General features: G+C 35.7%; 1 protein-coding gene and 1 non-coding gene across 8 annotated transcripts in view; both read left to right on the top strand.

Annotated features, from left to right (window-relative positions):
* The window catches only part of TXNDC16 (thioredoxin domain containing 16), a 123,464-nt gene extending 109,234 nt beyond the window's left edge, over window positions 1-14,230 (top strand). For all 7 annotated transcript variants that reach the window (XM_077909299.1, XM_077909300.1, XM_077909302.1 and 4 more), the window contains one exon: window positions 11,714-14,230. In XM_077909299.1, coding sequence (XP_077765425.1) covers window positions 11,714-11,982 — 269 coding nt within the window. In that variant the 3' untranslated portion in view covers window positions 11,983-14,230. The remainder of the gene's footprint in view (window positions 1-11,713) is intronic.
* Window positions 6,727-6,833, top strand: LOC144321501 (U6 spliceosomal RNA). The gene has a single exon (XR_013387144.1). It is a non-coding gene; the product is annotated as a U6 spliceosomal RNA (small nuclear RNA).
* Window positions 14,231-18,081: the final 3,851 nt, after the last annotated feature.

Raw genomic sequence — 18,081 nt, 5'->3', positions numbered from 1 at the left:
TCCAATTCATTATTATATTGTCTCAGCCAGCTTGCATATTGTGAATAAGTCATTACGTATATTTGTGTATATGTGATACAGGTACCTAATTTAAGTGTCAATCATTGCAGCACACCTGTTCTTCCCAGGTGTGGGAACTTCATTTCTGTTAAGTTAGGCAGTTTTAACTATGTTTATGTTTAACTTGCCTATGGATGATATTTTTTATGGATTATATTTTTATATTGAAATATAATTCACATACCATAAAATTCATCCTTTTAAAATGTATAATTCAGTAGTTTTAGTATATTTACAAGATTGCATAACCATTGCCACTATTGAATTCCAGAACATTTTCATCACCTCAAAAAGAACCCCCCTTACCTATTAGCAGTCACTCCTTCTCCCTTCCCTCTTTCCCCAGACAATATATTTTATGTCTCTGTAGATTTGCCTATCCTGGACAATTTATATAAATGTGGCCTTTGGATCTGGCTTTTTCAATCAGTACAGGTTTTTAAGGATCATTGATGTTATAACATAAATCAATAGTTCATTCCTTTTTATGGATGAGTAATTTTTCGTTGTTTGGATATACCACATTTGTTTTTCCATCAGTTGGACATTTAGGTTGTCTCCACTTTTTGGCTCTTATGAATAGTACTGCCATATACATGATGCGTTATATATAAACCTCATGATGACCACAAACGAAAAATCTAAAATAGATACTCAAAAAATGAAGAGAAAGGAATCCAAACAAAACACTAAAGAAAATTACCAAATCACAAGGGAAGAGGACAAGAGAAGGAACAGAGAACTACAAAAACAACCAGAAAACCATTAATAAGATGGCAAGAAGTACATACTTATCAATTATTTTTTTTAAAAGATTTTATTTTTAAGTAATTTCTACACCCAACACAGAGCTCAAACTCAGAGGCCCATGATCAAGAGTTGCATGCTCTACTGACTGAGCCAACCAGGCACCCCTCAATAATTACTTTAAATGTAAGTAGGCTAAATGCTCCAATCAAAAAACTTACAGTGACTAAATAGATGAAAAAACAAGACCCATCTATTGGCTTCCTACAAGAGACTCACTTCAGACTTAAAGATACATACAGAAGGAAAGTGAAAGAATGAGAAAAGATATTTCATGCAAATGGAAACAAAAAGAAAGCTGGGTTAATAGTAATTATATCAGGCAATATAAACGTTAAAACAGAGTATAACAAAAGACAGTGATAAACATAAAGGGATCAATCCAACAAGATATAACAGTTGTAAATATCTAGGCACTCAATATAGGAGCACCTAATTATATAAGCAAATATTATCAGACATAAAGGGAGAAATTGACAGTAATACAATACTGTAGGGGATTTTAACACCCCAGTTACATCAATAGAGAACATCCAGACTGAAAATCAATAGGGAAACAGTGGCTTTAAATGACATATTAGATCAGATGGACTTAACAGATATATAGAGAACATTTGTCCAAAAACCATCCTTGCATCCCTTCCCACAGAAGTACAAAGGATTGTAAGACTACCATGAAAAACTATATGCTAAAAAATTGTACAACCCAGAAGAAAAGGATACATTCCTAGAAACTTAAAAACTTCAAGACTGAATCAGGAAAAACCAGAAAGTCTTTAAAATAAAACAATTACTCCTACCAAAATTGAACCAGTAATCAAAAAATTTCCAAAAAAACAAAAGTCATAGACCATAAGGCCTCACAGGTGAATTCTACTAAACATTTAAAGAATAATACCTATGCTTTTCAAACTATTCCAAAAAGTACAAGAGAAAAGAATTCTTCCACATTTATTTTACAAGGCCAGCATTACCTGGATACCAAAACCAGACAAAGATACTACAAAAAAGAGAAAATTACAGGGAAGTATCCCTGATGAACATAGATACAAAAATATTTTTTTAATAACATTTATTTTTTTATTTAGAGAGAGCGAGACAGAGTGGGGTGGGGGGGTGGAGTCTTAAGCAGACTCTGGACTGAAGCTTGGAGCCTGACATGGGGCTTGATGTCATGACCCTGAGATCACAACCTAAGCTGAAACCAAGATTTGAATGCTTAACCAGCTGTGTCACCCAGGTGCCCCTAGAAGTAAAAATTCTTAACAGAGTATTAGCAAAATGAATTAAATGTATTGAAAGGATCATGGAGGTTCCTTAAGAAATTAGAAATACCATGTAACTTAATAATCCCACTTCTGAGTATTTACACAAAGAAATTTAAAACACTAATTTGAAAAGATATATGCACCCCTATATTTACTGCAGCATTATCTACAAGAGCAAAGATATGGACACAACAGAAGTGTCTATTGATAGATGAATGGGAAAGAAGATATGGTAATTATACTAAACAATGGGATATTGCTCAGCCATAAAAAAGAATAAAATCTTGCCATTCATGACAACATAGATGGATGGAGAGAGTATTATGCTAAGTGAAATAAGACAGAGGAGCACAAATACTGAGTGATACAAGTTATACATGGAATCTAAAAAAACAAAACAAATGAACAAAACAAACAGACACGGAAAGAACTAGTGGTTTTCAGAGGGGAGGGATAGACAAACTAGGTGAAGGGGATTAAGAGGTACAAACTAAAGTTATAAGTCATGGGGATGGAAAGTACATCTTAGGGAATATAGTTAATATTCCATTTTTGTATGGTGACAGTAACTAGACATACGGTGATCATTTCATAATGCCAATCATTATGTTGTATACCTGAAGCTAATATTGTGTGTCAACAGTACTTCAATTAAAAAAATAAAATTAAAAGGTGGTAATGTTCAAAGGTACAGAAACCTGAGCTCCTGATCCTACCCCCTGGATTATTAATGGTGTGGCTCTAAGCAAGTCTTTCTTTATTTCTTCCTCTGCAACTGTAAAGTAAGATTAATAGTTCTTATTCTATGTCACATACTTATTTTAAAAATCAAGTATAAATTATATATGTATATTCACTTTGTAAGGTATGAAGTCCTAAGTATTTTCATTAGTCATATAGAGATCTTTCCTATAAGGAACATCTGTTGGGCTTTAATTCCTCAACTCAAATCATTACCAAGAAGAAAGAACCAGAATTTTTTTTTTTTTTTTTTTTTTTTAGTTTCCTGAGACTGGTGTATCTTCCATTGTAATTCTGTTTATTCCTTTGCCAACTCAATCTTTGAGGGTTTTCCATTATTACTCTGTATCAGTGTTCCTATTCTTAAATTAGTCCTGCAGCCTCTGCAGCAGGAAAGAAGCAAACTGAACAGTACTTCTTTCTATTGAGTCCTATCTTCTGTGCCAGCAGGACCTGTTCTCACCTCTTTAAGAGATAGATTGGAGACTGAGATGCTGTAGCTACTCCCAGAAAAGTCTGAATCTGTGGTGCCCTGTGTGTCTGCTTTATCATGCTTGCTGCATATATTAATTTATGTGAAATTGTGACCACTGGCTATTCTTACTCAAGATTTTCATTTAGCCTTCAACTTTTCTATCATAGATCTTGATTTTCATTTATAAAATTGGAATAAAAATTATACTTACTGCATGGGATTGTAAAGATTAAAAGAATAATGCCTGGTGCAAAATAAAGGTTCAAAAATATTAGCTATTATTATCAGTACTAATTTGATAATAAAGCATTTATTATTTATACATGATGAGAGTCCAGTTTAATTTGCAATTGAAAACATCTGGGACCTTTGTATAATTTTCTTAACAAATAATTAGCAGAATTGAGATGCCTACTTCTGGGCATTTTGCCATCATGTCAGACCACTGGATGCAGTGTTTACCTTAAAAAATAAATATGCTAAATATTCATTATGCTTTAAGTTGGACTTTCCTTGAAGATACTTTAATGTCTTTATTTTTAATTATTTATTCATGAGAGACACAGAGAAAGAGACATAGGCAGAGGGAGAGCAGACTCCCATGGGGAGCCTGATGCAGGACTCAATCCTGGGACCACTGGGACCTATGCCAAAGGCAGACACTCAACTATAGTTGTAGCCTAAATGTAATACCCTTCTGATGTACCATATACTAGGATTTCATATAATTGAGTGTACATGAGGAAATTATCAAGTATAGATAAACTGCATATGTATTTATGTAGATTTTTGTTGGCACTTTTCATCTGCCTCTGGAAATGAGAATTTATATGAGTTTCCTAAGCTTTTAAAGGTATGTATTTGACTTATGAGAGATGCTCAAGTTTGTATTTTATCAACATTTATTTTTATTTCTTTCATGTAATAGTGTAGAGATTCTTTCACTGGAATTTATTTTTTAAAAGTTTACTTTGCATATTTCCCTTAATTTATTTCTCAAAATAGCATTTTAAATGGATACCTAAATTCTAAAATGTTTTTGTAAAGTCTTTCTACTCAATAGAGAAGAGTTGGCTAATTTACTTATATAATGTTATCAGATGAAACCAGTTTTCCTCTTCTAATAACTAGTATTTTAAAATAATGTTCAGATTCACTACTATGAAGCCCATCTAAGACACTATATAATCACTGTCTGTTTGTAGTACAGTTGACTCTGTAGCAATTTTTAATTATTCTTCATTTTATAAAAATAATCCCAGATCTTGTTTTCATAAAGTATATGCAAAGTATAACCAAGAACTTCAAAAACATCTATGAGTGAACATTTGGTTGCATCCATATCTTCACTGTTGTAAATAATAATGCAATAAACACAGGGGTGCATGTATCTTTTCAAATTAGTGTTTTTGTTTTCTTTTGTTAAATGCTAGTAGCAGAATTATTGGATCATATAGTATTTTTACTTTTATTATTTTGAGGAACCTCCATACTGTCTTCCACATTGGCTATACCAGTTTACATTCCCACCAATGGTACACAAGTGTTCTTTTTCTCCACATCCTTACCAACATGGATGGACCACTTATGCTAAGTGAAATAAGACAGACTGAGAAAGACAAATACCATATAATTCCACATAAATGTAGAATCTAAAAAAAACAACCAAATAAAAAGCAGAATCAGACCTATAACTACAGAGAACGAACTGAAGGTTGCTGGAGAGGAGGGGATGGGTGGGGATGGGCAAAACAGGCGAAGGGGAGTGAGAGATATAGGCTTCCAATTATGGAATGAATAAATCATAGGGATGAAAGGTACAGCACAGGGAATATAGTCAGTGATATAGTAATAGAACTGTATGGTGACAGATGGTAACTACACTTGTGGTGAGCATAGCATAACATATAAGCTTAGTGAGTCATTATGTTTGTTATACACCTGTAAGTAGTAGTATAGTTGTATGTCAACTATACTCAAATTTAAGAAGAAAGTTTCAAAAACAAAATGCTTTAAAATGTAAAGAAATAGTTGTCTAAATAAATAAATGTGTTTGTTCCAAAAACTTTTTTTTTTTGTAATGATTCATAAGAAATAGTTCCAGGGAAGCTTCTGGGGAAGATGACAAAGTAAGAAGATCCAAAGCTCACCTCATCCCATGGATACAACCAAATAACCCCTACATCAGTGTAAAAACCAGAAAGCAACCTGAAGACTGGCAGAAGAGACTCTCCACAGCTAAATGTAAAGGGGCTGCACTGAAGAAGATGCGAAGGACAGAGTAGTTGGGAGATAAACAACTTTTGGGACTGTCCTCAGAAGGGAGGGACCCTGCGGGCACATAGAAGAGAGAGAAACAGACCTTCACACCAAGCATGACAGGCAGGAGGTACCTGCATCCACACAACATATGACTTTGAAAACCAGAGGGGCCTAATTTCATGAGTTCTTAAAATCAGTGGGGCCTAAGGCCTGGAACTTTAAAAAGTCAACAATCAACAGGCTCAGCTCTTGGAGAACCTGGAGGTCAGAGCCCCCACCCTTAAAGAGACAGCACAGCAAACAGCCTAACAGAGATAGAGCATAGAAGCAGAGTTTGAAAAATGCCTGGGGTGTATCAGGAGGAGATTTATTTACTGATCTCAAAGTGTATGCTGGAGTGGCAGGGATCTTTAGGAGACTTCTCTAGGAACAAAGGAGCTGGTGGACATCATTTCCTTCCCCTTCCCCCAGCATAGATATGTGGACACCTGGGGGACCCAGCTCAGTGCTAACAGTCTCTACCTAATTTGCCAACCTACCCTGCATTCTCCTGTGGATATGCCCCTCCAAGACACCCTTGGACAGAGCTTATCCAAAGTGGTGCCACAAGCATGGCAGTGTACAAGTAGCCCGGACCGGGCCAGCAATACTGCAAAGTAACTCCTGCCCTGGAGGAAGGGGAAGACAACTACATAGCAGTCCGACTTCAGCCCCAGCAGTGGGCTAGGGGCAGACATCAGATTTGACTATAGACTTTGCCCAGAACAGAAACTTCTCAGGAAACAGGGAAAGTGTCCCATGGTACTATATCTGGCAAACACCTGGTCCGACTCAAGTGCACTGGGGCCCCATACTGACCCACTAACAACACAAGGATTGATCCCTGTCCACAACAGGCGAAGAGCCATTGGAGATGATTACACTGAAGCAAAAGTGGCTCAGCCACAATAGTAGGGCATATGTAATACAAATAGGAGACATCCATGAAGTGCCAGCTTCTGTTCAACAGGGGCACTGGAGTGCAGGGCACTACAAGACCTCTTTTCCATAAGGCCAGTGTTTTCAAGAGCAGGAGACGTAGCTGACTTTTCCAGCACATTGAAACAGAGTTCAGTGCTCCCTTCAGCAGCACATATACTAAAATTGGAATGATACAGAGAAGATTAGCATGGCCCCTGTGCAAGGATGACACACAAATTTGTGAAACGTTCCATATTTTTTTATTTATTTTTCTTTAATAAAGTTGCATAAACCAAAAAAATAAAAATAAAAAAGAAATAAGAAAGAAACAGAGTTCAACAAAATGAGGAGACAGAGGAATATGACCTGAATGAAAGAACAGGACAAAAATCACAGCAAGAGAGCTAAACAAAACAGAAATAAGTCATATGCCTGACAGAGAATTTAAAGTAATGGTCATAAAGATACTTGCCGGACTTGAGAAAAGAGTGGAGGACCTCAGTAAGACCCTTAACAAAGAGATATAAAACTTTAAAGATAAAAACATAAAAGAGAACCAAAGATGAAGAACTCAGTAACTTAGTTTAAAAATCTACTAGATGGAATAAACAATAGAGGAAACAGAAGAATGGATTGGCAACCAGGAGGACAGAGTAATGGAAAGCAATTAAGCTGAACAAGAGAGAGAAAAAATAATAAAAATTGAAAATAGACTTAGGGAACTCCATGACACCATCAAGTATGATAAATGTTTGCATTGTAGGGACCCCAGAGAGAGAAAAGAAGGCAGAAAATTTATTTGAAGAAATAATAGCTGAAAAATTCCCAAATCTGGGGGAAGGAAACAGAAATCCAGATCCAGGGAGCACAAGAGACAACTAATAAAATCAACCCAAGGAGGTCCACACTAAGACACATAGTAATGAAAATGGCAAAAATAGTGATAAGAGAATTTCCAAAGCAACAAGAGAAAAAACAGTTACTACAAGGGGAACCCCATAATGCTATCAGCAGATTTTTCAGAAGGAACTCTGCAGGCTACAAGGAAGTGGCATGATACATTCAAAGTGCTGAAAGGTAAAAAATCTGCAGCCAAGAATATCTGGCAAGGCTATCATGTAGAATAGAAGGAGAGAGAGAGAGTTTCTCATACAAAAGTTAAAAGAATTCATGACCACCTAAATAGCCCTATAAGAAATATTAAAGGGCACTCTAAGGGAGATACCATAAACAGTAATAAGAAAAGTAGGAACCACAAAAGCAATTAAATTAAATATATATGTAAAAATCATTGAAAGGATTCACAAAATAAAAGGATATAAAATATGACCCCATATACCTAAATGTGGGGGAAGAAGAGTAAATAATGGGTTCAAACTTAAGTGACCATCAACTTAATACAAACTGCTATATGCATAAGATGTTATATATAGACCTAATGGGCCAACCAAGAAATCAAAGAAGAAATTAAAAAATAGAGATGAGGAAAACAAAAACATAAATGCTGCAAAATCTTTGGGATGCAGCAAAAGTTGTTCTAAAGGTAAGTTTAGAGCAATACAGGCCTGCCTCAAGAAGCAAGAAAAATCTCAACCTAACCTTACATGTAAAAGAGGTAGAAAAAGAACAAACAAAACCCCAAACCAGTAGAAAGAAGGAAATAATAAAGATCAGAGCATATCTAAGGGAAATAGAAATAAAAAAAAACAATAGGTCAATGAAACTAGAAGCTGCTTCTTGGAAAAGATCAGCAAAACTGATAAACCTTTAGCCAGGTTATGAAAAAAAAAAAAAAAGAAGAAGAAGAAGAAGACTCAAAATCAGAAGTGGATAGAGGAGAAATAACAACTGACACCACAGAAATATAAAGAATTACGAAGGATTATGAGAGTATTATGAAAATTTATATGCCAACAAATTGGACAACCTAGAAGAAATGGATAAATCCCTAGAAACATAGAACCTCCCAAAACTGAATCAGAAGGAAATAGAAAATTTGAACAAGTGATGAAATTGAATCAGTAATCAAAAGACTCTCAACAAACAAAGTCCAAATGGTGAATTCTACCAAACATCTAAGGAAGAATTAATACCTTGTTCTCAAACTATTCCAAAAAAAAAGGAGAGGAAGAAAAGCTTTCAGATCATTCTATGAGGCCAGATAAAGACCCCACAAAAGAAGAATCACAGGCCAATATTTCTGATAAACTTAGATACAAAAATCTTTGACAAAATATTAGCAAATTGAATCCAACAATAAATTTAAAAAAAACCACCTCTATCAAGTGGGATTTATTCCTGGGATGCAAGGGTGGTTCAATATTTACAAATCATCAATATGATACATCAGATTGATGAGAGAAAGGGAAAAAACATCATATTTTTAAAAAGATTTTTATTTATTTACTCATGAGAGACACACAGAGAGAGGCAGAGACATAGGGAGAGGGAGAAGCAGGCTCCCTGCAAGGACCCTGATGTGGGACTCAATCTCAGGACCCCGGGATCACACCAAAGGTAGACAGACGCTCAACCACTGAGCCACCCGGGTGCCTCTGATCATTTAAGTAGATGCAGGAAAAGCATTTGACAAAACATCCATTCATGATAAAAATTCTCAACAAAGTAAGTTTAGAGGGAACATACTTCAACATAATAAAGGCCATATATGAAAAATCCACAGGTAATATCATCCTCAGTGGTGAAGAACAGAGCTTTTCCTCTAAGGTTAGGAACAAGACCATTTAAACACTTCTATTCAACATAGTACTGGAAGTCCTAACCAGAGCAATCAGACAACAAAAAATAAAAAGCCATCCAAATTGGTTAAGAAGAAGTAAAACTATTACTATTTGTAGATGGCCTGATACTATATACAGAAAACCCTGAAGATTCCACCAAAAAACTACTAGGACTGATAAATGAATTCCAAAAGGTTGCAGGATACAAAATCAATAAACAGATCTGTTGCATTTCTATATCCTATCAATGAAGTAGCAGAAAGAGAAATTAAGAAGACAATCCCATTTAAAATTATACCCAAAATAATAAGATATCTAGGGATAAACTTAATCAAGGAGGTGAAAGACTTGTAATGTGAAAATGAAAACATTGATAAAGACAACTAAACAAATAGAAAGATATTCCATGCTCATGGGTTAGAAGAATTAATGTAGTTAAAATGTCCATACTACCCAAAGCAATCTACAGATTTTAATGCAATCCTTATCACAGTACCAACAGCAGTTTTTCATAGAACTAGAATAAGCAATCATAAAATTTGTATGAAACCAGAAAAGACCCTGAATAGCTAAAGCAATTTTATGCAGGAAGAACAAAACAAGAACAATCCCAGATTTCAAGAATACTACAAAGCTGTAGTAATCACAACAGTATGGTAGTGGCCAAAAATAGACACATAGATCAATGGAGCAGAATAGAGAGCCCAGAAATAAATCAACGATTATATGGTCGATTAATCTTTGACAAGGAGGTGAGAATATGCAATGGGACAAAGATAGTCTCTTCAGCAAATGGTGTTGGGAAACTGGACAGCTACATGTAAACAAATGAAACTGGACCACTTTCTCACACTATACACAAAAATAAGCTTAAAATGGATTAAGGACCTAAATGTGAGACCTGAAACCATAAAAATCCTGGAAGAGAGTACAGGCAGTAATTTCCTTGACATTGGCCATAGCAACATTTTTCTAATATGTCTCCTGAGGCAAGGGAAACAAAAACAAAATCAAACTATTGGAACCCAGCAAAATAAAAGACTTCTGCATAGCAAAGGAAACAATCAACAAAACTAAAAGAAAAGCTACTGAAAAAAAACTACTGAATTGGACAAGATATTTGCAAATGATATATTTGATAAAGGGTTAGTATCCAAAATACATAAAGAACTTATACAACTTAACACCCCAAAAATAAATAATCCATTTAAAAAGGGGCAGAAGACATGAATAGACATTTCTCCGAAAAAGGCATCCAGATGGTCAACAAGACACATAAAAAGATGCTCAATGTCACTCATCAGGGAAATGCAAATTGAAACCACAATGAGATACCACTTTATACCTGTCAGATTGGCTAAAATAAAAAATACAAGAAATAAGAAGTGTTGATGAGGATGTGAAGAATAAGGAACCCCTGTGCACTGTTGATGGGACTGCAAGCTGGTGCAGCCCCTGTAGAAAACAGCAGGGAGGTTCCTCAAAAAATTAAAACCACAATTACCATATGACTCACTACTATTTACCCAAGGAATAAAAAAATGCCAATCAAAAAGATACATGCATTTCTATCTTTATTGCAGCATTATCTACAATTGCCAAATTATGGAAGCAGACTGTCCATTGATAGATAAGCTAATACTTCACACACACTGGAACATTACTCAGCCATAAAAAAGAATGAAATCTTACCATTTGCAACAACATGGACAGGTCTAGAGGGTGCAGTGCTAGGTGAAATAAGTCAGAGAAAGACACTCATGTGGAATTTAAGAAACAAAGTGAACAAAGAAAAAAGACAAACCAAAGAACAGACTCTTAACTATATAGAGGACAAACTGAAGGTTATCAGAGGGGAGGTGGGTGGGAGAGGATGGGTAAAATAAGTGAAAGGGATTAAGAGTACACTTACCCTAATGAGCACTGAGTAATACATAGAATTGAGGAATCACTGTATTGTACACTTGCAATGTTAACTATACTGGAATTAAAAAGAAAATGTTCCAGTTCTTTGGGATAAAGTTGGGTAGGGTAGAAAGGAGGAGACTTTTTCACTTTAACTTGTATCTGTATGTAATCTCATTACCACACTGCTATTTTTTTAAAACCTCAACAAGGGATGATTAGAAGATTTTGGACTTTTTTTTTCTTTATTAATACTAACCTTTAATTAGAATACAATAGCTTGCAAATACATAAAGTGAAAATGGCTAGTAATGACAAATGTATCAAATTTCTTAGATCATGACAATAAAAAATCTAGTTTCATATAGATAAGTAAAATTGATAAAGTCTTTACTCCTACAAATATATTTTTCAAAATAAAATATCTTCTAGTGTATTTATATGATGATTTTATAGCTGTTCATTATTAACTTTTGGTTGTATCTTCCTTGCAGCAATTTTACCCGCTCAGGAATGGAAACCTCCTCTTCCTGCTTATGATTTTCTAAGTATGATGGATGCTGCAGCATCTCAACATCCCACAAGGAAAGATCCTGAGTGTACAAAAGAAACGGATGTGCAGGAGAATGATAAAAAACAACATGAAGATAAATCAGCAATCATAAAAGAACCAATTGAAACACTGAGAATAAAGCATTGGAATAGAAGTAATTGGTTTAAAGAAGGAGAAAAATCATTTAGGCATGATAATAAAGAGTTATGATGCTCTAAAGAGCTGGTTTCATAGAGCTGTGGAGAGCTTTACAGTCTTTTTAGTTTATTTGATAGACTGAAGAATTTATTAAAAATATTAAATCATTTCAAGTTTCTACACCAATGTTGTCCAATGGAAATATAATGCGAGCCATATATGTAAACTTGGAATTTTCTAGTAGTACATTTTTTTTAAAAAGTAAAAAATGAGCACGTGAAATAAATTTTAATCTTTCACCCAGTAAGTATACCCAAATTAGCTAAGTTAAGGGGATCCCTGGGTGGCTCAGCGGTTTAGCATCTGCCTTGGGCCCAGGATGTGATCCTGGAGTCCTGGGATCAAGCCCCGCATCAGGCTCCATGCATGGAGCTTGCTTCTCCCTCTGCCTGTGTCTCTGCCTCTCTCTCTCTCTCTCTCTCTCTCTCTCTGTGTCTCTCATGAATAAATAATTTTTTTAAAAAAATAGCTAAGTTAAATAAAAATTGAGATATTTTACATTTTTTCTGTCAAGTCTTCAAAATCCAGTGCATATTTTACCCTTACTGTACATTTCACTTCAGAGTAGGCCACATGTGGTAACAACTGTATGAGTTCAGTTCTACACAAAAACTGGTATAAATAATTTAACTTAGTTCTAGCTATGAATTAGAATAAAAATGCAACTCTAGTTTAATCACAGCTGACTCCACAATTGTATCACATAGCTGGAAATAGTATTTGTTTTGTTGTAGACATGATGTTAAAACCAGTGTTTTTAAACCAGGGAGCAGTTTTGCCCCCCAGGGGACATTTGGCAATGTCAAAAGACATTTTTGCCTGTTATAACTAGGGGTGTTACTGGCATCTAGTGGGTAGAGGGCAGGAATGCTGCTACACACTATCATGCTTTGGACAGCCCCTCATGACAAAGAATTATCCTGCCCAAATGTCAGTAGTGCCAAGGTTGAGTAACCCTGTATTAAACTAACTTATGGTAGAATGTTCTTGTTCTGCTCAGTTATGTCTGAAAAAATCTCAAATATTAAAGATAAATATTAGGTGGTCTTATCCTGATTATTATCTGAATATAACCATGTCTTTTTTTAAATTTTTATTTATTTATGATAGTCACACACACACACAGAGAGAGAGAGAGAGACACAGGCAGAGGGAGAAGCAGACTCCATGCAACAGGAGCCCGACGTGGGATTTGATCCTGGGTCTCCAGGATCACACCCTGGGCCAAAGGCAGGCACCAAACCGCTGCACCACCCAGGGATCCCTAACCATGTCTTTTATTATAAATTCATTTTTATAGTACTTTTGAAAGGTGATAAGATAACCCTAAAAAGGATATAGAATTACATATGCATGTTTATATATGTATTATACATGTACATATATATGTACATATATGCATTATATATCATATATACATTATGTAATATAACTTAAAACTTTAATTATATCATATAAATACATATAACTCAAGTGTATATATAAAGGCATATGAGATAAAGATATATATGTATAAAGGTATATAAGAGAATCTTAAAACCTGCACTTAATTCTACAAGTTATATTGCTAAGTTGAAGAGGAATTAGACATTCTGCTATCCTCTTCACAAAAAGAGAAGCTCCCTCATCTGAAACATGTATGAAATGTACCTTTGTAAGCTTTGGACAAATCAATTGGTCTCCTCATCTGTATAATGAGAGGAGAAGCCATAGGGCCTCATCTATATAATGAGAAAGATTAGCAAAAAAAATAATTTTTAATTTTAAAAGCACTTACTTGTCAGGCTGTTCTGTTTGTAGCAGTTTGTCTCATTTTCACTCCATGCATTTTTTTTTTTGAGACATTTGCTGAGAATATCCTACTTGGTGCTCTACTATATTTTTCCCTTTTAATACCTACTTCAGGTGTCTTGTTCTTGAAATTTTCTGCACATACAATTTGCCTAGTACAATTGAGTTCATAAAAAAAGCAAAAGACAGCTACATTTCATTCTAACAGATCATTTGCTACTGTTAATACCCTCTCCTTGATATTTTTCCTCTAGCATGTAATGCATATTATTTCAGTTCATATGAACTATAAATGTAGTTTGTAGTACTGAAACATTAATCTAACCACTAGAAAATGCTAATTAACTATAAGCACACAGAAACTTGAAATTGATTATTGTACTATAGCCAGCAATTTTGACAGTTGTTAATAACATGTTCTTTTAATAATTTTAAATAAAATGTCTAGATTTCAGGCTTCCTTCAAAAACTTCTTTTAATCTGTGTCATGCCCCATATTGGACTGCCTACCTGTATTAAATGGATTTCTTCAGAAAGGTTGCAAGCAACAGAAACTTAAGCAAAATGGGAATATTGGATAATTCACAGAGTTAGAAGAAAAAACAAGCCATGTTTTAAGAAGATAGGAAACAAGGCTGTTCTGGGATCCATGTGTGAGGAACTAAGAGCTCAGTGATGAAGCAGTTCCAATTGTTTTTCTATCTTTTGTGACTCAGGGAATCCTGGGAAACTTGCTTAGGGGAAGGGTGGACACTTTAACTGGGAGCCCTCGCCAGATTTCCACAATGCAGAAAAGATAAATCTCACAAAAGAAATCTAGATGCTGGGGCACCTGGGTAGCTCAGGTCATGATCCCAGGGTCCTGGGATTGAGTCCCAAATCAGGCTCCCCTCTCTCTGCCTATTTCTCTGCCTTCTCTCTGTGTCTCTCATGAATAACTAAAATCTTAAAAAAAAAAAAAAGAAAGAAAGAAAAAAATATAGATTCTCTTTAGCAGAAAAAGAGAGTGAATGTAGAGAGGGTTTTCCCATGATACCACTTGCTGTTTTTTTCTGTTCTTTGTATCCTGTTCAGGTCTTTCTGCCATATCCTCCCATTCATTTTTGAGAGCTTCAAAAGTCCTTTTTCTAACCCCAAATGGTTTTAGCTTTCCTAAATGCCCCCTCAATCTTCTATACAACATGGCCACCTCATATGTACATTCTGCAGAATATCTCTAATGAATCCGATTCTTTAATTGTCTCCTGCCTCATCTGTGCTAGAAGGTAAACATTCTTGGTCCATTGCTTCCAGCTCTGGGATGAAACATTCCATGGACAGTTTTTCAAAATTCTTAGAGTTCTTCACCCAAACTTATGCTGCTTTAAAAGACTAACTAAACCTGGCATAAGCAGAACAATGGAGTTTACAAATCAGTAAGTGTCTATCTTTGGTGATAGAAAGTAATCAAATAGATATACCTTGGGAGCTGTGCTTCCCCTTAAGATGTAAAAAGCTGCAGGAGAATGTTACCCCCATCCTAACATCAAGAAAAAAATCATAATTTTTTCCTAATACTCATCAGAGAAGGCAACTAAAGGAACTAAACAAGACCTGTCAAGAGGAGACAGGATATATGAATGGTTTCCCCTTTGGCAGATAATAGAATACTAAAGCAAATAAATTATTAAGACCTTGGAAGAGTCTAAGATTTTTCCCTACCTTCAAGTTATGTTAGTGTGCCAGTTTCCTGAATCAGAGGAAAAGGACTTTATTACTCACTATAATAGCATTTATCAGGGTGTCAGTATTTGTGCTAGTTCCCTGATCCCCAATCCTACAGTGCCATCAAAAGAGGGCCAGGTGACACCTATATAAGCACTAGGTCACATTGCAAGGGAGGAACCCTGAGCTCAGGGAACCTAAATATTTTGTAATAGCTATTACGTGTGCCTGCCCTTTCCTCTGGAGGGAGACATATGTAAGATAGTGGACAGTAATCAAACCTATTTCTATTTTCCCAGGCTGAAGAGGAAGTCCAAAGCAAAGGCAGTCAGCTCTTCCATTCATAAATCACTCAGAAATGGGAGACTTTGGAAGAATTGTCTCCCAACCAGAATCAACTAAAATTTTAAAGTATTCTTTAAAGGCCAAGTGTGGATGAAAATATAAGCTTGGAATAGGTGGGAACCCTGACATAACAATAGTTAACATTCATTCACTCAGGGGCTCCTTTTCACAAGCCTCCACTGGATACTAATAAGCACCCCCTAGGGCAGGAGCCTGGCAAGAAGGGATCCCTCAGACACAGATACCAGGTAGTGGTTAATAGAATGGTTTTGGGTGACAGATGTGAAATACCACCCACTTTCTCAGATCTTTCTCTTGTATAAGTAAAAGCCATTAGGCACTGGTGGACAGATAGCAAATCTTCCTGCCTGCAGAGCCGAGACAAAGATCCACTGCCTTTGAGGAATGGTAAGTGCAAAACCGTTTGCCCCTGGGAGAGGCAGAACACCTCGTAGGCCCAGGATCCTGCCCCAGTACCAAGCAGAGATCTATCACTGGGAGAATGTAAGAACGCTTCTGTTTAAGAACTGTAAATAAATGTCTTTGCCATGTTTAACTGCCATGGAAGAGGAGTTAGAAATTCTCAGAAGGTACTACCACAGCTCCAGGGACACAGACTCTACCTAAATCTGAGGATAGGCCAGGGGACCCAAGAACTTCTACCCTCCTCCTCATCATCAGCTCAGGATCAAATAACAACTTTGGGAAGCACAAGATTGTGGGATGACACAGGCAACCAGGAGTTGCTGAAGGCTGAGGGCGGAGATGGAAAATGAACCTTTCTGCACCTGGGTCTGACTCAAAGTACAAGATGATAGCAGCTCATTCCTGAAGGAACATGTAGACCATAGTGCAATAGAAGTAAAAATAACAAAATCAAAACCAGTTTCAACTCACTAGATTTACACAGGCCTTCACACTAATGGCCAGGTGGAGATGTTATTAATCTATCTATACTATTTTCCACAATATGTGTGGCATTCAGTTAAAAATTCTAAGACTAGGGGCACTGGGTGGCTCAGTTGGTTAAGGGTCCAACTCTTGATTTTAGCTCAGATCATGATCTCAGGGTCATGAGATAAAGCCTCATGTTGAACTCTTCATTCAGCGAGGAGTCTTCTCTCTCTCTCTCTCTCCTTTTGCCCCTCCCCCCCTCAAATAAATAAATCTTTAAAACAATTCTAAGACTAAAAGAAACATAGCAAAAACAATCCATTGTGAAGAGATGAAACACATCCCGGATATTGGAACTGTGAGGCCATGACCATAAAATAACTGGGATTTATGTGTTAAAGGATTTGATGGAAAAGATGGGCAACCTACCTGAACAATGAGAAACTTTAGCTAGTCTAGAAATGAAAAAAATATGCTAACAGCAATAAAGAATGCCTTTGATGGGCTTATAAATAGACTTGGCACAGCTGAGGAAAGAATCTGAACTTGAAGACAGGTCAGTGGAAATTATGCAGATGAAACACAAAGAGAAAAACAATAAATGAATAAAACAAGACAGATGGTTCAAAAGCTGTGAGATAATATCAAACAGTCTAACAGACATGTAATTAGAATTCCAGGAGAAAAGAAAGAAAACAGAAGTATTTGAAGAGATAGTAGTTGAGAAATTTCAAAAATTAATGAAAGACAATAAGTTACAGATCTAAGATGCCCAGAGAACTGCAAGTAGGAAAATTTAAAGAGAAAACACCTAGACACATAATAGTCAAATTACTAAAAAACAAAGATAAAATCTTGAAGATAGCCAGAGCAAGAAACAGATTCCCATCCTCTTCTTCTCTCATTCTCTCCTTTTTAAAACCTTTTAAAAAATATAAAAACCATTCTTAGCTCAGGGGCTATACAAAAACAGGCTAGGGGCTGGATTTGGCCTGCTGGCCATAATTTGCCAACCCCTAGTTTAAAGTAAAAACTGGAACAACAATATATTGTGAGACTCATACATATGTAAAAGTAAAATCTATGACCAAAAAACATCTGTGACGACAGCCCAAAGACTGAGGGAAGAAATTGAAATACACTGTGGTAAGGGTCTCACTTTACATGAAGTAGTGGAATACTACTTAGAGGTAAATTGTGATAAGCCCCTAGTAATCACTAAAAATAAAAGATACAGCTAAATAAATAAAAGATATAACTAAATAAAAATTTTCCAAAAGAAGGCAAGACAACAATAAAAATAGGACAAATAAGAAACACCCAGGAAATGGTAGAGTTAAACACACCCATAGCAATACATATATTAATATAAACGGT

The sequence above is a fragment of the Canis aureus genome, chromosome 9 (genome assembly GCF_053574225.1).
Source record: "Canis aureus isolate CA01 chromosome 9, VMU_Caureus_v.1.0, whole genome shotgun sequence".
In the NCBI taxonomy this organism is placed as follows: Eukaryota; Metazoa; Chordata; class Mammalia; order Carnivora; family Canidae; genus Canis; species Canis aureus.
Note: the sequence above shows the minus strand (reverse complement) of the source record. Positions and strands in the feature narration are given on the sequence as shown.